This window comes from Mytilus trossulus, unplaced genomic scaffold (genome assembly GCF_036588685.1).
Source record: "Mytilus trossulus isolate FHL-02 unplaced genomic scaffold, PNRI_Mtr1.1.1.hap1 h1tg000233l__unscaffolded, whole genome shotgun sequence".
Taxonomy (NCBI): domain Eukaryota; kingdom Metazoa; phylum Mollusca; class Bivalvia; order Mytilida; family Mytilidae; genus Mytilus; species Mytilus trossulus.
The window spans coordinates 1,623,477-1,644,079 of record NW_026963314.1 but is presented as its reverse complement, the minus strand read 5'-3'; the positions used below and the strand labels follow the sequence as shown (position 1 = coordinate 1,644,079).

The window sequence follows — 20,603 nt, the reverse complement described above, 5'->3', positions numbered from 1 at the left end:
TTTATCCATAATTTCACGCATGAATTACAAAAGTATTTGTCGTAAATTAGATATGATTGTTTTAAATATTTTGATTGATTAGAAATGTTAAATCATTGTAGTGAAGTGACTTATAGAATATTTTCGTTTGTATCCGTATTTGTTAATTGGTCAAAATGACATTTCACCCATTTTCACCATTTTCCCCGCAAAAATTTGGGTTTTAAGGCAAAATATTTTTTTTCCTTATCAGTGACCTATGTTTTTTATTGGGTAATTCTTTGAAGCTATATTCTAGCTTTTCATATTCTAGTTTTGGTTTCATATTAAAGTTTTGGACCAATTGTCATAGAAGTTTTTTTTTATATTCCGATACAAATATGCCAACACCTCTATTTTCCCTGTCATTTCATTTTTACATACCTGTTTCAAAGTAAAATTTTGAGCTTAAATGACCCCTATTGTTTTTCGACAAATTTGACTCATTTTCTTAAGAATAAGATAACCAAAAATACGGCACTTCTGATAGAAACTTTCATACTTCCCTTTCTCTACAAACACTGCCATCGGCCCTTCGGATGCTTTCGGTTATTTGCTGCGGATTGAACTGGAACTACTTTTTTCCTTAGCAGCAAAAGCGTCAAAATGGCTGCCTGGCAGCAGACGCCGGAAAAGATAACTGACATTAGCTGTTGTTTCTGTTTTAGAACAAACCTTTCAAATTGTTATTCACTTTCTGGTCCTAAGTTTTCGAAATTCAATAATCTATTTTCTTCTTTTTTAAGTTCAAATCAATTATTACAGGAAATTACCATCATACCATCCACTCGGTTATGCCGTGGTTGCTTTCAAAAGATACAAAATTTTATTTCCTTTAGACAAGAGGCAGTTAGTAATTTGATTAAGTTTAGAGATGGGTACCAACAATCCAAAAAAAGAATGGCTAACTTCTCTCCAGATTTAGAGTAAGAACCAAGTCAATAACATTGAGATTGATTTGACACTCAGAGTGACACATTGACAATTCTTAAACTTGTGCAAGTTAATGGCCTTGCATTGCATTACAAAAAACAAACTAGTCTGATAATTGAGTAACAAACTCTCCCAATGTCGGGCTTGAATTACTAGAGTATAATATAATATAGTTATGAAGTTATATATGAATATAATTTTAATATCAGGCAAATAACTTTTGAACCACCCACATCACTAAAACCATATCCTACATATAAAGGATACCTACATGTACTTGGTTTTGGTACATGATTACATTAAATTATCTTGATAATTTTGTGTCTGTCCCAAGTCAAGCAAAGTTAACAGGATCAAGTACATGTATTGTTTGTATAGACAATGATAGGCATAAGAAGACTAGACAGAAATAGATATGATTTATTACTATATTATATTTAGCACAAATACATTACAATTACAGACATTTTTTTTACTTTGTCTTATCAAGAGCATACATGTATGAATTAAAAAAAAAGACCACACACATAGTCTGGAGAGTCTTGTCTGATATGAAGTCTTTACCTACATAAATAGTTATCATAAATCATTAACAGCTGATTTACCTTAACATATGTTGTGTACAATATATAAGTTGTAGGTGCCAAACAATCCAATGAATTGCAAAAAGGAAACAAAAAAAATATACAAACAACTGATGAAGTCACAAATAATATTACACTTTAAATATTGAGTACAATACAAATACAAAAGATATACTACAGTGAGATAGTTTATGCTTTGAACTAACAAAATATTGATTTTTGTTAGATTTATACAACTTTTGTAAGTAGAAACATCTTATATCAATTTAATTGAAAAGTAACATTTATGCTCTGTTTTTATCAAATTTATTTCAGTTTAAGTGTAGCAGTCCAGGCAGATACAAGTGTAGAAGATTCATCGCAATTATGGTGGGTTTGTCTTGATATGTGTACATTTAACTATTCAACTGTATTCAAATTATACAAAGATTAACCAGTTGAAATAATTTTTTTATGATTCTTCTATTTATAAAAATGTGATGGTGATTCTCTTTTTTGTTATTAAAAGTCTATCATCAGCTACTGATTGTATAATTTTAAACCAAATGTAAATAAGAAACTGAATGTATTAGCCAATTATTGATAAAAAAAAACAACACCTGATATGTACCCTCTGGTATACGAATGGAAGAGGCAGTTTAAATTTTACTTATATCAGTAACAGTGTAAAATATATAGAGAGGAAATGGAGTACGTGTTTAAAAAGACTACAGCCGCTTCATTATTTTTCAGAAGAACAAAAATAAACTCTTAAAAACTAAACTTAATGACTGAATTCATATCCTGGTGTATTTGATACAAGTTGCAAATAGTGAAATAATAGCAAAATGCAAAACTGTAGTGGCAGCCTTGAAGCCACCTGATGAGTACCCTTGGCAGGGACGAAACAGTTTGAATTTTATTTTTTGATGCTTGAAATGTTTTTAATAATAACATGGATATCTTGAAATATGCTATATTTTTATTGATTTCAGTATTATCCCACGTCCATCAGTTAAAGAAGACAGAGCTAAGAGTAAAGATGAAGATTTCTCACAGCTATACTCGTGGGTATTAATGCACATTAAGAACAGTTTCAACTCAATACCAGAAGCCTCATAAATATAATATGAGTGTCACAATAAATTCTCATACAACACATTCTTTGAATACAGTTATTAGTAAAATAAACCTTGTCAACCTGATTTATGGTAATTTATAGCAATTTGAAAGGGTATTGTCTTTATAAATTTCAAATTATATACCTTAATTAGAATTATCTCCCTTATACCATTGACTTCTTTTTAGTTTCTTTATAGACTTAATGTATTTTTCCATCTCCCGATATGATTTTGATTCCCAAGATAAATTCTTGTACTAGGACACTGTAAGAAAGGTGTAAGGAATATATAAGTTTGAATAAAGAAAAATTTATTAAATAAAAGAGTTATCACTCTTTGGAGTCAGTAATTACACCATCGGTAATATTTATATATTGTCCAAGTGATAAAAAATGAGAATTATTATCATCCAAAAGCTGAAATTTTTAAGATTACTTTTATGTAAAAAATGTTTACATTAAAAAAAAAAAGAAATAGGCATGGTAATGGAAATTATCTGAAGTATATATATACTTTTATAAAATTTCAGAGAACATGATTACAGCAGACAAATATCTTCAGGTCATTTCAATATACCTATTGAATTACAGTGAGTAATGTCTTATTTCAATATATTGGTTACTTTACCTTCATGAAAGTGGACTTGGATTAGCTTGATACTTTCAATGTGTTGAACTCTATAAAATCCAATTTATACTTGAAGATACATGTGAAGATGAATATTTCTGAGATATGCAAGTAATTGCATTTCAGGATTATTTATTCTCTGGTTTATTTTGGATAAATAGTAAACTTTAAATTATTTTATTCAGATTTCATATGAAATGTAAAATTACATTAACTTTGTTAGTTAAGGATATTGGGCTATCAAGGTAAAAGGTTAAAGATTTGGTAGGTTAAATGTGAATTGACATAATATTGTTTATATACATATGACATATGACATTTCACTAAACAATAGGAAAGAATCACTTATTTGTACTTAAGATATAACCATGTGGAATTGAATATTTATGTATACTTATGAAATAAATTGTATGCATTGAATTTACATGTATTCTTTAGAAAACCTACCAAAAATATTGACAATGAACATGGATATACTAGACCAAGAACAAATGGAAAAGCTGTGTGCAAAGAATTGTTTCCTGTACCAATTAACAGAGGTGAAAACACTAGTAGTCAGTTATGGGATTTATATTCATATAAATCAATTAAAAGTGTAACTTTGATATTTCGTAATTTTAGATATAGATAAAGGATTTTCTTCCATCTGAACACTAAAATATCAACAAAGTTTAATATCAGCACTATTCAAGGGGAAATAATCCTTAAAAAAATATTTAATTGTCTCCCCTTTATAATTTTTCTATTTCACAAGCATGCAATTTTTTTTGTAATAATTGTTTGAGGGTAATGAAAATTTCATTATATTTGAAATATGAAATTTTAAACCCCAAAAGATCCATGATAGATTAAACAAATAATTTCTATTCCTGATTCTGTCAGATTAAACATAAATTGATAAACTTTTCAGATGCACCAGACCTGAGTATAAAACCTATAAACAGTAATAAGAACTTTTTAAAGGTAATCAGTAATGAATGCATGCATGTTTCCACCAAGCGTCAAGGTGAACAGAGTGTTTTAATGAGGAAAAAATCCATGGAATCCCTTGCAGATGAAAATACTGATATGACAAGAGAAATTTTGAAAGAAATGAAAGACAGGTGAAAATTTTTAAATATTCATAATTACACACATATATAATTTACAGCACAGACATACACAATTAATTAATTTCATTTACATTCATTTAACTATTTTATTTTATTTTAATTATTTTTTTGTTATCTATTTGAATATTAATCGTTTACCATGAAAAAAGTTATAATTGAAATCAATTGAATTTTCTGGTAGTTTGAGTGATATTTAAATAGCTAACTTTTTAGGTCTGCACAGGAGTCAGATACCTTGCTGATAAATACTGTAAATTCAGAAATTTCTGTATGTTTTTATGATTGATCTAATACCTACATGGTATAACTTTTTCAAATATAAATATTTTTTTAACTTACCTGTATGCAGCATTCACTGAAACCTAAATCTTTTGTTGAAATTTAGTAAAATGAATGCACACAAAATTTTTGAAGTTACAGTGATAGGAGAAAGGGCTATTTAATATAGCCCTCTCATCTATTACCTTGATACAGTACAAGGCATTAACATTATTTATCTTTCTATCAGGATTTCAAAGTAAAGAAATAATGCTCTCCTAGTAAGATTGAGGTTTTCGAAAGATGGTGTTATGTTTTCAGTGAGCAGTTTGATTAAACATGCCACTGATAATATGATAACTGACTTTTGACTTGCCTACTTACAACATTTAGAGAAGTCGTTTGGTTTAGTTTTATTTCAGTTTTTCTTTTATTTCAGATGAAGAAAAAAAGTTTTATTTACACATTCTCAGATTATTATCTTTCCCTTTATTTATAATCATTATAATCAGTTAATTATTGTTTTGATATTTTAATTATTTTATTTTTTTGTCCTTCATTTAGTTTTGATGAAGAATCTCAAGACACAGAAAATTGACAGTACCATAAATTGAAAAAAAAACATGGATAAACCAAATAACATAGAAAACCAAAGGTGAAGCAATACAAAATCACAAAAAAAAAAGGTTAACTCAAGTTGTGGGTTATTGAATCAGGAAATTATGGCTTCCACAAGTGAATCATATTTACTGTTTTTAATGTGTTTGGCAATATTAATTCTTAATAATCATATAATCTATGCTCAGAGGATTCAACACGGTAATCCATTTTCCTGTGGTCAGAAGATGTCAATATTTCTGAATCTACAGTAAACAAAAAACATGATATTAAATTACTTATCAAATGTATAAAATTATGAATGGAAATGGGGAATGTGTCAAAGAGACAACAACCCAACCGTAGAAAAAAACAGAAGAAGGTCACCAACAGGTCTTCAATGTAGCGAGAAATTACCACACCGAGAGGCATCCTTCAGCTGCCCCCTGAACAAATATATACTAGTTCAGTGATAATGAACGCCATACTAATTTCCAAAGAGTACACAAGAAACTAAAATTTAAATAATACTAGACTAACAAAGGCCAGAGGCCATGTATAACATGTATTAAAACTTTTTTTAACATAGAACCCCATCACTGTTGGAAATGTTGGAAGCAACTTTTGTAAAAGAGCACAATGACACTGCTGATGAGAAAATAAAGGAGGCAATAGCATTAGTTTATGGAGTGATTATGTTTACCAGAAATCCAGAATTAAGTGCTTATCAGAGATTGATAACAGCCTTATGTATTAGGGGACGTGCTGAGGATATGGTAATATACTGTATAACAGTTTTTTATACCTTCGTCAATATTTTCTGTATAGAATAATTACACAATATATTTAATATTTTCTTAAGTTGCAAGCCCTGAAATATTGGACCAGTAAATACTTTCCAATTATTTGACCTCAGTGAAACTACTTGACTACAAGCATCATCATATTTTACGAAATTTCAATTGCAGCTTTAATATTGGCTGATGTAGAGAATACTGCGTGAGATACGATGTCAAGAGAGATAATTAATTTCAACAACTATATGTTTATATACCAAACTGAAAATTAATTGCTTAAACTCTGCTATCAAGAAAGGTTTATAATTTTGTTCAACAAGTGTAGAATACAATTGTTTCTGGTACTCCAATAATTTGAATAAATAGATACAAATGTAAGGTCGATAATTTATCAGACCTTAAATTTACATCCTTTTTAGTTCAAATTTCATTTGCATAAATACACTTATAAATAACAGTATATTTGATAATTGTATTGCTATTTTATAAATATGACTAATTAGGCAGATACAGACTGGACATGGTAGGAAAAAAAATCCCTTAACTGTAATTTGTTAATTCTGAAAATTATTTACATTGAATAACATTATCTTCATTTATTTAGCTTTTAAGTCGACTGAACAAGATCGGGCTTACATTGTCAACTGCAAGTAAGCAGAGGTTGATAGCAGAGTGTGGAAAAAACTCCAACAAAAAATTGATAGATTATTTAGAGGGAAGTCCATTGCTAAAAATAACTGGAGACAACTTGGACATATTTATAAAGCCAAGTTGTCAATCTACAGAAAAAAGCAATTATGATCTCCACTTATTTGCTTCCAATGCAATATCATGTAGAGCCGCTACCCCAGACCTGAATATGTCAGCACCAAAAGATGTAGGGCCACTTAACAGTGATATAGTGAGATTAACAGATACAGAGAAGGATCACATTAGAAATTCGTATATTGTTCTGGTAGGTTCCAATGAAATACAGCTTCATTGGTTGAACTTGGTAAAATCAAAACTTTCCAATTCAATAACATTTAATTGAAAGTAGCAGAAACTACTTGAAAATAAAGATGGAGATGTGGAATAATTTTCTATGATATATCTATCCATCAGAGTGCAAATTAAGAGAATTTATGAAAAAACAAGACAAATTTACATCCTTCAATATTGAGAAAAAAACACATTGTAAACTTTAATAAGCACATACACAAGAAATGAAACAACAACAACAAATTGTGTAGTTAATTTTTTCATTGAAAATAGAAAATATGATACATAATAACATTCTTATTTTTCTCTTTTTATAAATAGAAATGTTACAAAGCTTTGTATAGAAAAGAGAGTATGATGGAAGAAGGCACAATGTCATACTTTAGAAATGTATTGAAAAAAAACGATGTCAATGGGAAGGTCAAAGGCCATTTCAAGACTCATAGTGAGTTCTTCAAGATACTTACAGAGTCCCTTATCAGAGAACAGGCTCTTGAACTTTTCAACATGAGGGAGACATCAGATGATACATTTCCCGCTGGTATAGACAAGGCATGCCGAGCCACAAAAGAGGTTGCCATGCGTAATATTGGCAACTCGCTACTCGACATGCTGGGTTTCCTACAAGCGGGAATGAATACAGACGATGAGAAGTTCAACTACTGTAGTAATCTTTGTCTGCGAGGATTGCATTATTTGCAATTGGAGGATACTGCCAAGGAAGGCAATTTGACCATGGTCTCACCCAATTTGAAGGTTTGCATACCTATATTTTATCAGCATTCCTGTCTATCTAAATACATGGTGGAGTGTATTGACTACCTAATGAAGGTGAATCATTACATGTCTCCTTTAGACAGCCTAAGGATTCTGGAGGGAAGTTTTGTTAATTTAAGAGGTGGTGTTGGGAACAATGTAGAAGCTGACTTGGTACAGGAACACTCTGTGAGGAATCAGAAGGATCTGATAAGGGGGCTAGGTGCCAACAAAACTGAAAATGCCATATCAACAGTAACAGCAGCTGCTCCTATCATAACCTCCATATGCAGAAATTTTGATAACCAGCATGATATCATCAAAAAAGGTAATAGGCATACCAAACACATATCAGAAGAAGACGTCAATATCTTGAAAAAATCGTTGAGAAAGTTAAGGCCATTCAAAGTAACTGCAGGTCGGAAGTGCAGGAGTTTTAATAACATTACAAACAGTCCAGCTGGGAGAGTTGATGTCAACAAGATGGAAATAGATATCAATAGAATAGTAGAGAGATTAGGTAGAGGGTTGGCCCAGAATGATGATAGTGAGGAGGATGATGATGATGATGATGATGATGATGATGATGAAGACACTGATTCTGATTTACCAGATATTCCCTGAGTAAGATTTAAATATGACTACCATTTCATTTCTTATTTAGCTGTTGCATTGTTTTCTTTTCAATTTCTGAGTTTGGATGTTTCTTTGGTACAATTGAACAAGCTGACTTTTCCTTCCAGAAAACTATCACATTGAAATCAAATTAGTGTTGATATTAATAAGTTATTGTCACTGAAAAAGACATAAATTTAAGAATAAATAATAACCATGTTTTATTGTCTTTATACTGAAATAGAAAAAAAATAATTTAAAAATGAAAAAAACATATAACAAAAATTGTTAAAAAAAGTCTTTGGAATTTCCCTCTTGGGGGGGTACCATTTTGGGGTATTTCCCTATGAGCGTAGTCCAGGCGTTAAGACATTGACATATCAAGGAATTAAAAAGGGAAAATGAACTTAATTAATAACATTTGATAATCATGGTATATAAATAACCAATTTGAAGACATAAAAGTTTAAATTCATAAAAGTTTGACCATTGTTACTTTACGTTGTCATGGTTGTGACGTGACGTTGCTGATGAAATACAAAAAGGAGGCAGGGCTTATAGATAAGTTGGGGTCATTGACATATAAAAATAACGTTTATACGTATAACTTTATCTGTATAGTAAAATAGCTGATTGCAGTATAAATATAATTTGTACTACAAATGTACCTGTATAAAGGTGATTTCAGTAATGACTGATTTTACACAACTTTCCTATATTTCTTTACAGATTTGCCTTTTTGAAGTCAGTTGTGAGGACAGAATGTGGAGATTTTCAGTATCAACGTTGTTATAAGAAATTAGCTGATTCAGCATGCAGGTTATAAAGGTTCAAGATTCTTTTTGTATCTTATAATTAATGTAATTTTATTATTTGTAATATTCAGTACATTAAGGATGTAATTAGGAGAAATTAAATGAAGCAGGAATTTAATATTGATACTATAAGTTGGAAGAACATATTAGGTTAAAGATAAAATAAGCTAAAATATTGATAGTCATTGAGGTTATTTTTAAAATATTAAAATAAATTGCCTAAGAGAGAATGGTTCAATGACAATTCAGAATTAAAGAAAGGATGCATTTTATCACCTCTTTTGTTCATTATTTTTATCAATGATCTTATTGATGAGGTCTAGAGGTTAAATGTTGGCATAAAACTTGATGATGATATTGTTTATGTAATTGTATATGCAGATGACATTGTATTTATCTGTGATAATGAAAAAGATTTACAAAAAATATTAGCCATTTTAGGTCAGTGGTATAACACTAATGATCTTGTTGTATATTTAAGTAAAGCATGTCAAAAATTGTTCATTTTAGACCCCAGTCAGTACAGAGATCTAGGTTTCCATTTATGTTTAATGATTATAGCATAGATATTGTAGGAAATTATATATATCTGGGACTAGTGTTGAATGAATATTTGAATTATATGGATACACAAAACTTTTTGATACACTGGTTATGTCAGTTATCGATTATGGTGCCTCAATATGGTGAGCTAGGGAATTAACAGGTATAAATGCAATTAAAAATAGAGCCATGCATTTTTTTATGGGTGTCGAAAATTATACCCAAAATATAACTTTATATGGAGATACGGGCTGGATGCCATATATAATTAAACAATGGTTATGTATTTTTAGGAATTGAACAAGATTTTTGAAAATGAATTATACCTGACTTACTAAAAAAGTGTTTTTATGGGCAAATACAATTTGTAATAGTGAAATCAAAAACAGAGAACTTGATATTGAAAATGTTTGTAATATAAACTGTACTTTTAGTAAAAATTATATTAAGAATATTGAGAGTAGTGTATTTGAATTGTACAAGAGAAAATGGTCACTGTAAACCGTGTACCTATAGATGATTCAAACAAGAATATTATAAAGACCATTATCTAAGTGTTATTATGCCCTGATATAAAAGTGCCTTTGCTAAATTTCGATGTGGTGTGCTGCCGATTAGAATTGAAACAGGCAAATATGAAGGGGTTTTATGTGAAAGTAGACTTTGTTTTAATGATTCCTCTAAGAAACAGAAACTCATTGAAGATGAGAAACATGTTTTACTCAAGTGCCCCTTTATATATTCACATGAAAGAAAAAAGTTTTTAACGGAGCAGTTTCTATTAATAGTGATTTTTAGACTTAAATGATAATTAAAAACTCATATTCTTATTTACAAATTAAAATTTGTGCTTTCATTGTGCCAAAATCTGCCATGATATTTTAATTCAAAGGAAACATGTTTCATATAGATGATAAAAAATGTTTTGTATTTTTATCGATTTGTCTATTTTTATGTCTCTCACAACTCTTTTCAGAGTGGCTCTGGAATGTTTTCAAGATTGTTTTGTACTTTTAATTTAAAATTTGTTGTATATATTGTATTCATGTTTGTATTGTACATGTATAGAGGTGGAACTACAATAATGTATTTGATTTATATAAATCTTTTAATGTATATAATATATGTAAACTTCATAAAATACTTTAATGGATGACTCTTATCACAAAGCTAGAGGTAACTTATGTTAAGCAGATATATTCAAAATGTTTTTACCAGAAAACGCTGGGGAAAAAAAACAACATTTGTCGTCCATTAGATGGAAGTGATAATCTTGAGTGAGTAGGTTAATTATGTATCAGTTTAATAATTTATAATTTGACTTGATATAATATTTTTTATCAGAAATCACTATAAAGTTTGCCTTATAACATGTATAATATTTGTTCAGTTAAACATGTAATTCAACAACTGTATTTACAAGTAAGCAGTCATCACACTTACAATCTTTTTCACAAATATTACAACACGAACAACCATGTGGGCTGTTCATAGATTTACTAAACGAAAAGATGTTCAGCAAACATTCCCTTAAACATAAATTGGAATGACAGTAGTTAATGATATCATCCTGAATTCCAGGAAGATTTCTTGAAATATCAGAATTGCTAAAATGCAGAGTTGCTTTTGCAGACTGTCCCCTCCTACCTGCACGACCAATTTCTTGCAAATAATTAGTTAAATTTCTAGGTGGTTTACAATGAATGACATGGGTGACTGAAGGAGGGTCGAATCCCATGCCAACTACACTAGTTGTAAAAATTAATCTAAATCTGGGGCAGATAGTCTGCAAATCAGATAGTATACAAGACATGACCTCTTCATCTTGGTTTGAATATAAGCAACCAAATAAAGCATTATTAAGGTTGACAATTTCTCTTCCACCAAAAACAAAATATGCATATGACATTGCATGGGAAATATATTGCAATGGCATAAACATAAGAGTAACAGAAAATTCTTCTCTGCATTTATAGAGATTATCTACCTGTTCTTTGAATATATTTTCTATAACAGTTAAAGAGTCCCCTTTGTCTTTTTTCAAACAATGTAACAATAAATTTGGTTTGTCAGGGTTGACTGATATGTATTCCACATCTGCAAGATGTAAACATTTTGACAAACTCTTTATATGGTGTTTGGTCAGTGTCCCACTCAGACATGCAAAAGGTGCCTTGGGGAAAAAAGATCTCAGTATATATAATTCTGAAAAGCTTTTTCTGAAGTCCTTTCCCCTGAAAAGAAATAGGCAAAATGTAAGCTTCAGCATCACATGTTAATTATTTTGAATTTACACATACATGTACACATGTAGTAAATGTAGTAATATCTGAATATGTTCATCAAATTTAAACTGTTTGCTTTAAAATGATTTGTTCATAATCTGTTAGATATGAAATGTCTTAATAGCATTTCTAGGAAATAAAACAAAAAAAATCCTTTTACATGTATATGAAAGCTGAAATATTTAGTTTGAATAATATTCTAAATAGAATTTTTATTCATAGTAATACAAAGAGACTCCAACACTTGTCCAAATAGCCTAAAATATTATCCATCAACTGATTCTATGTACATTATCATAATAATGGACAATACTATAAATAAGGATTTAGAATTTTCTGCTCATATGAATTGCCAACCTGGTTCTGGTGTGGTAAATCATTCTATAAAAAAAACCAAAATATTTAATTCATACATGTACATCTTAAGAGTTTTGGTCCAAAGGGAAATAACTCAATCATATGAGAATTCTATATATTTGAAAAATCAAAAAATGAGAGAACATTATAACATCATAAAAAGTGAAATTGATGTGCAAGAAAACAGGACATCAAAATTTGAAAAATAAATAAAAATTCAAACCCTGAAACTGTCTGGCAAACACCCTCCCTGCATGCATCATCAACAAATTATATGAATTCCGAATAAACATAAAACAAATGCAACAAATAAACATTTAGTCATAGAACAAAAACACATCTGTTTGAAAAAAAAATAAGAAATTCAGAAGCAAAACTTTTTGAATTACCAATCATCTATTTTATGGCATTCATCTACAACTATGGCCCCAATTTTCCCATCTAAAGATGTTAGAATCTCAACACCTTTTTCTGCATTTAAAACCGCCTCAGGATGGGCTAATATAACACTGCTTTTCAACACTGCTTCTGATACTAAACATATTAAAAAATACAATTTCATTAATAAAAATCAGTTTTAGGAGGAAGGGCTTATCCTCTTAAAGGGATTCGATCCCAGGCATCTCGCCACCCTTCAAATTTCTCAATATCTGATTCAACACAAAACTTTAATATTAAGTATGATTAATGAAAAGATTCACTCTATTTTAATTAAAACTTGAATCAGATTATGAGCATAATGAAGTATAAAGAGAATCTCGAAAAACTGACTTTTATAACTGAATAATACATTTCCTGAACCAAATGTTATCATGTAAATGAATGTAGAAATGTATGTTGTTTACACCACTTTTTTAAACGAATTTTAATTAGAAGAATTTTAGTTATTAACTAAAAGCATTCAAATGACTTAAACCTATGTAATGAGAACAATATACTCACCATCAGCTTCCTCTTCTGTTAATAGAGTACATTTTTGACTCAATGCCACTGCTTTAACTCCTATTTTGTCAAGTTTTTCCTTTTGCTCTTTGATGATGGATGTTAAGGGCAATATGACCAGAACTTTGTTAGGTCTTTTATACAGATTCAGTACACCTATAAAATATGTATCTGCAACCATCAATTTATGAACACAATACAAATTCATTTTTTTAATTCAGAGATATTTGATATACATGTACATGGTATACAAAGTCCATATTATGGTGCAGAAGTGTATGTCAAATGACAATTTAATAAATTGAGAACAAAATAAGCACATCAAAATTCAAATACATTTTGTAAATTTGTATGTTGTGACATTTGAAAGTAATCAAAATGGTCATCAGGATGGTTTTGTAAAATAATGTTTTTAAAAATGTATATTATTTTAGTAATGTATTTTTTCTTTTAATTTCTTTAGTTGTATTAAATTACAAAACACTAACATTTTGGTATATCATGTATATACTCATGCTACTCATGTGAATTTTGTTGTGAAATTGTGGTAATATATTTTTATGAACTGAAACTGACAAAGTATATAATCAAGTGATTCATTTGTAAATATTGGGAACATTTCATCAAAAATATACAACACTTGAAAACTGAATGATTATAAGTAAAAAAAAATCCATTTCAATAATGATGAATCTATTTTAACTGCCAACAAAAAATAATAACTTTGAGTACCCCTTCATGTGTTTTTTTTTCTCAATTATATTGAAATTAATGGCATACTTGAAAATTGTATCATCATGATCATATGGTGGTCAAGTTATAAGATTGAACTCACTTTTTTAACTAGATTTTCACAACATGTTTTTTATATTTCGAGATTGTTTGATTAAACTTACTTGCCTTTAATATTTTAGGAATAAGATAAGTTAATATTTTTGAAAACTATTAATCTGACAGAAGTATATGTTGTATTGTATTTTTTTGCATTGATTATTTATTCGTTTTATTTCATTCTTGACATTCAAGATGAGAATAATGCAATATAAAGATGTTTCAAATTGAAAATTGTTATTCAAATTAATGCAGTGGTTGTCATTGGTTCATGTGTCTGACATACTTGTTTTTCAATAATTGTGTTCTTATCATATTAAAAGAAGTTTTCATAGTGTAATTTTGGTCATGGTGTCAATTGAAAAAGGTCGTACAGTTTGTATTTTGCTCATAGTTGAAGATTGTATGGTTACCTACTGTTGGTAACATATACATGTATGTCAAATTTGAAATCTGGTTGATAGCTGTCTTGGTGGCATTTATTACAGGGTTCTCACTACAATTTTTTGCCAAGATAATTCTAACTGTTACATTGAAGGCTTTAAGCAATGTCAAAACTATAGTTCATTTCATGGATACAGGAAGATGTGGTATGAGTGCCAATGAGACAACTCTCCATCCAAGATACAATTTTTAAAAGTAAAACCATTATAGGTCAATGTACAGACTTTAAGACTTCATGACAAATAGAGGATTGAACTGACATCATATAAGCATTTAACTGAATGTACATGTATAGAATGAAGATCCAAGGCAATTGGAATCAGCTGCTACAACATTGCACAATCCTAATGCATTGTCGACCTATGTAGTTGAAATTGTTGACTCAGATAATAGGTATTTATTAATTTAGATCGGAATTTAAGTATGAAGGTGACAGAAGTGCCTTTTTCTAGTTGTTTAAATATTCCGATGACATCAGTTGTCAATTATTGTGAAGTATAAAAAGTGGAATTGCAAATTTTTCATCTTTAAACTACATTTGTTATGAAATGGAACAGCGTATTTACGAAAAGAATATAGAAAATGGATTATCAGTGAAAAATCAAATAACAAAGTCACTGTTTTGCTAGGATACCTAAGACTAAGTGATACATAGCATCATTAACGTCTCATCTGAGAGATTATTTAGAATTGAACGAATCTGCAGGCTGAATGCTTCTTACTGCCCAAAAGGAAGGCATTACTGAGGCATGAATAATTAAAATGTCTTTGAATCAGATTTGAACTCTATAGTCACAATTAAAAACCACAAAAAAACTTTTATGATGAGAAAAAGAATTGTTTTGACCACATGTACAGACACTAGATTTTCTTCCTATTGCCAATATTTTCATGCTATTGACAGAACGTCTACTGCCTGTGTTTTGACAAACAAAGCTTTACAACCATGTTTGAAGGATCAGTATCATCGATAAGGACCTTATTTGACACACAACATTAAACATATTAAAGGGTTTATTTAAGTGTGTGATAAAATTTTAGAGTATGCAAGGCTAATTTCTGAATTAATTATCTATGCAGCGAGAACACTTTCCACTATTATCAGTGGAAAGACGGCTATATTTTCTCGGAAAGCTATAATTCTACTTGTACTGCAATGTGAATGTTACAAGGTGGATAGAATGACACAAAGTATCACAGAACTTCTAGTATAAGTTTATATCCCAAGATAGTTTAGATAAAATAATTTTCTTCGTCTCCGTTTTTCACTTTGACATTTACCTGGAAGAGCATGGAAAATAACACTCTTCCCGAAACCAACAGGAAGATTAACCACAACATCTTTCTCATTTAATATCGCTGCAATTCCAGCCACCTGTTCGTCTTTTAATGAAAAATCTGGATAGATTTCATGACACACCTTCTTAATTTTATCATCCATTTGTAACCGGGAATAATGAAGTAGTGCGATTTGAGTCACTACACCCCTAAAAAAAAGTTCCAAACAATTCGCTTTAATTCATTGCTATATACCGCATTGTTTTAAAAATTATTATGCATTTTTGATCGATTAATAAAAATGAAAATTCTATGAATATCTGGAATCATTTCGTTGATAATCAAGCGCAACCACAAGAATCTTGTGATTTTGAAAAGGGCTGATGGCAGTGGTGTAAACAAGCCACCTTAACATATCTATGAACATGATGAATATTATTAATCTCCCCCAAAAAAAGCGGGCTTTGAGAAACAGCTGTAATTACTAAGTGTAACTTTTTCTTTAGCATACTTTGTTTTTTTCTTAAATTTTGTTTTTTGAACCCAAATAAAAATATCAATTCTATCGATAATAGCTTCCGGTTAGGTATAACTGTCAAGGTTTGTATACATGAATATCAAGTGTTGTTGTAATCTTTACAAGGAACATTGTGTTTATAGCTAGGTTTTTTTCTTCAAAATATCGATTTTGAATTTAATCAAAAATAATATATGTATCATGTATAACAATAGTTATCTTTTTATCGGCGTCTTTATCCTAATTTATCACTTCATTACGAAATTGTTATTTCGAAAAAAAATATGTGATTGTTGAATACACAGAAACTAGTCTGCATATGCTGACCTCATAGAAATTAAGTGAATATTTCGCAATTTTAGTTGAAATTTACGTTGGTGTAAATATCGTCAAATACTTTTATTGTGAAAACTATTCCTCGTAACTATATAGATTTATTTTAAGTTTTTACTTTCAAGTTCATCCAATATTCTTAGGGTGTCTAAATTTTGTAATTATGCATTCTGCGGAAAAAAAAAACAACAACATTTATATCTTTAATAATGGTGTATTTTCAAATATCTTAATACAGTTGAAACAGAGAGGAGGAAAATAATAAACAGGATACTACACAAAGAACAAAAACAAAGTGAATTAGTTTCTGATCAAGTGTTTCCATCTGAAAATGAGACCAACGTAAAAGAAAGAATTTCGTCTGAAGGACCGCCGTCTGAAATTGAAAGAAAACTAAAGAACCACCATTCAACGGTTTCAATGAACAAATCGTCGACAAATGAAAATAACATCAACATAACGGAGACTACTATGTCGGTTGCAGAAAACTCTAATATTGACAAACCTATGAAAGTTAGTGTTATCCTGTCTACTAATGATGTTGAAAAATCCACAGATTTATTAAAAATTGACGATATGAGGAAAAAGATTTTCGAACAAATGGATGAAATTCTTGTAAAAGTTCAGAAAGATCAAGACAAAATGACATCTGAGAGTTTAGTAGAATGTGGTATCTGGGATTTTGCAGGTCAGAAAGACTATTATGCCACACATCAAACTTTTTTAAATCCACATGCTATTTATCTTCTTGTTACAAATATATCTGACGACATATCAGCTACAGATGATAATACAAACTTTGATTCAATTGAAGGTAAGAAGCCAATACCTCCACCAAGGACAAAAGAAAACAATAATAAATATAAAAAAATAAAAATAATAGATATCTTTTTAGGTTTAAAACACCAAAAAAAAAAAAAAATAAACCAATCAAACAAAGTATTCTTTAAAACATTTAACTGATAAAATTAAGACAATACTAAATTGGTTTTTCCTTGTGAATTTAACTTTATACTGTATATTGTATTACTAGTATGTTTGATGATAATAATGAGGTAAATACAAAAGGTATAATTGTAAGTGATAAATTTGTCCTGGTAAAATATGTCTGGGTGAACAAATATTACTAGTATAAAAAGTCCATGGTTACATAATTTACTAGTATATTTAGTCCGATGTTAGTAATAAATGTCCCAAGAATTATTTTCCTGGGTAATCATGTCTTATAAAATCCTATAATAAATTCAATTATAATTAATCCATGGATTTTAAATGTTATGTTTTAATAATGTTTAAGAGTTGCTTAGTTATATTTTTTATAAAATTTATGTTCCCAGAGGAAATCATGTCCATGTCATCAATATATAGTCCTATGTTAAAATGTCCATGCCCTTAATTTTAAAAGATGAAAATGAATATGTTTTAATATTGTTAAAGACAGAACAAAACAGTTGTGCATCAATATTTTTAGGAAAATTTGTCTCCAGACTAATTTTCCTAGGAAATCATGTCCATGCCATTACTAGCCTTAGGTTAAAATGTCCATGCCCTTAATTTTAAAAGGTGAATATAAATGATAGGTTTTAATTTTGTAAAAGAGTTGTCTATCAATTTTTTAAATAAGATTTATGTCCCCAGACTACTTTTCCTAGGAAATCATGTCCATGTCATTAGTATTCCTAGGTAAAAATGTCCATGCCCTTTATTTTTAAAGATGAATATGAATATTATATGATTTAATATTGTTAAATACAGAACAAAAAAGTTGTGTATCAATATTTTTAATAAAAGTTGTCGCAAGACTAATTTTCCTAGGAAATCATGTCCATGTTATTAGTATTTCTAGTTAAAAATGTCCATGTCTTTTATTATAAAAGGAAAATGTTATAAGTAATGGAAACTCAATATTCATGTTTTAATTAGGTTATAAAGGAAATATCCCTTATGTTGATTGGAAAAACTAAGGAAACTTTCCAATTTTTTTCTGTTATTTGGAATATTTTATTATATAATAAAACTTTTAGAAAAACAAGTCTTGGGACAATTTTTCCTAGGAAATCAAGTGCCAGACATATTTTACTAGCTATGGACTAAGTTTCCTAGAAACATTTGTCCTAGGACTTATATTCCTAGTAAAATCATGAACATGGACTTGATTAACTAGGAAAAAAAGTCTGGCGGACAAATTTTACTACCGGACCAAATTTACTGTTACATATTTCCTCACTTCTAACCAGTGGTAGTTTTATACAAATAAATACATATATTTATCCACAATAAACAAATGATAAACATTAATAAGAAAATAAAACTAAAATAGATATCAAAGACTGTATTAATTAAATATGTTTTTTTTTTCTATTTTTGTGATTTTACTTTATTCTAGGAATCTAACTGTTGTAAGCCAGGGTTATGACAAACTGTCCTATCGTGAACCGAGTCTCAAAGTTATACCCTAGATCTGATTTGGGAAATGTATTGACATTTTACAGCAGTTTGATCACAAATTATGCTAGCTGTTTTGTACAGAGATTATAAATTATCCTATGCTGTATACACATTAATTCTTTTTGATAGAGGATAAACCGTGAAAATTAAGTTCAGTTTTATCTTTCTTTTTAGAATACATTGACTTTTGGTTTGACAGTATTCACTGTTTACGTACTAGTTCTCCGGGAAATGGTTTATATCCACCCGTCATTGTAGTGTGCACTCATATTGACGAGTATAAAACAGAACAAGAGGTACAGTATAATAATACCAGTCCTGCATTGTTTTGTTTTCTGAAATGTTCGACATTTCTAAATATAAACATACATATTTTCTTATTTCTTTCAGAAACATTAGAGATATTATGATAAAATGTAAAAAGAAAATGATTACCAGTAAATTTTACTATGTAAATTGCCCAAACATAAATTAATTGGGCAATGTTATCATTGGTTACATTTAGCATTGGCAACATGCTAAATATTTCTCGTAGACACAATTTGACTAAGTTGTCATTGAAATCACACAATAAGTTAATTTACCATTTTTTTGCAATAAAATAATTGAAGACAAAATCAAAATCAATATTTGTTGATTTTTTTTTATTTTTTAGAAACAAAGAACTGTTTAACAATTAAAATCATGCTATGTTTAAAATTTCATGGGTTCAAGGACCACTATCCAAAGTATATGCATCTTGCCTGTTGATATAAATCCGAAAACACTGGTCATTTCCTTGTTAAGTAATAGGTGTATAGGTTTTTGATCATTAAATAAAGTATTAGTATACAGATAATAACAACTCGTATGCAGAAAATGATAGCTTACCCAAACCGGTCACTTACGGCAACCATTCCTTATTTCGTAAAAATATAAACTCATCATAGATACTAGGACTAAATTTTATATATACGCGTCAGTTTATCAGGAAGTAGAAAGACACAAAATATACTATTTGTATACCTAACATTTTTGGGAAGTAAACATGTTCTTTATGATTCATAATGACGTGTGAGACAAACCGTACTACTAGTTTATTTCGGCAATTTAATTTAAGTTAATTGTTTGATTATGGCTGTACTACATCTTACATGCAAATTCAACATTATTTTTACGTTTTATAATTTAGGACCATATCGTACGTTGTCCACTCCACCTTATAGAATGGTAAACGATATAGTGTATGTTTACATATAGGATAAATTGGTCCAGTACGTGAGTTCCGAGCGGTACCACCACGATTGTATGAATTCTTTAACGTCATTTTGAGCTTAATACAATCGTAAACAATAGACTATTTAGCCAATGTCAGTCTTTCAGATAATTTTCAGACTTATCCATGACGGTAGATACAATACTGTTAAAATATAATTAAATAAACAATTCAGTA

The 20,603-nt window shown here is 29.4% G+C and overlaps 1 protein-coding gene across 1 annotated transcript; it reads left to right on the top strand.

The window, feature by feature from the left end:
- Positions 1–531: 531 nt before the first annotated feature.
- LOC134701175 (uncharacterized) lies at positions 532–10,251 on the top strand. The gene is made up of 10 exons (XM_063562314.1): positions 532–944; positions 1,851–1,904; positions 2,510–2,581; positions 3,165–3,224; positions 3,701–3,801; positions 4,173–4,365; positions 5,819–6,005; positions 6,631–7,020; positions 7,329–8,387; positions 9,108–10,251. Exons 1-9 carry the CDS (start codon positions 625–627, stop codon positions 8,385–8,387), a joined length of 2,436 nt encoding a protein of 811 aa, XP_063418384.1. The 5' UTR covers positions 532–624; the 3' UTR covers positions 9,108–10,251.
- The last annotated feature ends 10,352 nt before the right edge of the window (positions 10,252–20,603 follow it).

What these genes read in the sequence shown, in the direction of transcription:
- LOC134701175 (XM_063562314.1), top strand. Translation starts at nt 625, where the DNA reads ATGGCTGCCTGGCAGCAGACGCCGGAAAAGATAACTGACATTAGCTGT. An exon ending in AACTTCTCTCCAGATTTAGA is followed by an intron (nt 945 to 1,850) that starts GTAAGAACCAAG and finishes AATTTATTTCAG; the next exon opens with TTTAAGTGTAGCAGTCCAGG. An exon ending in TTGAAAGAAATGAAAGACAG is followed by an intron (nt 4,366 to 5,818) that starts GTGAAAATTTTT and finishes TTTTTAACATAG; the next exon opens with AACCCCATCACTGTTGGAAA.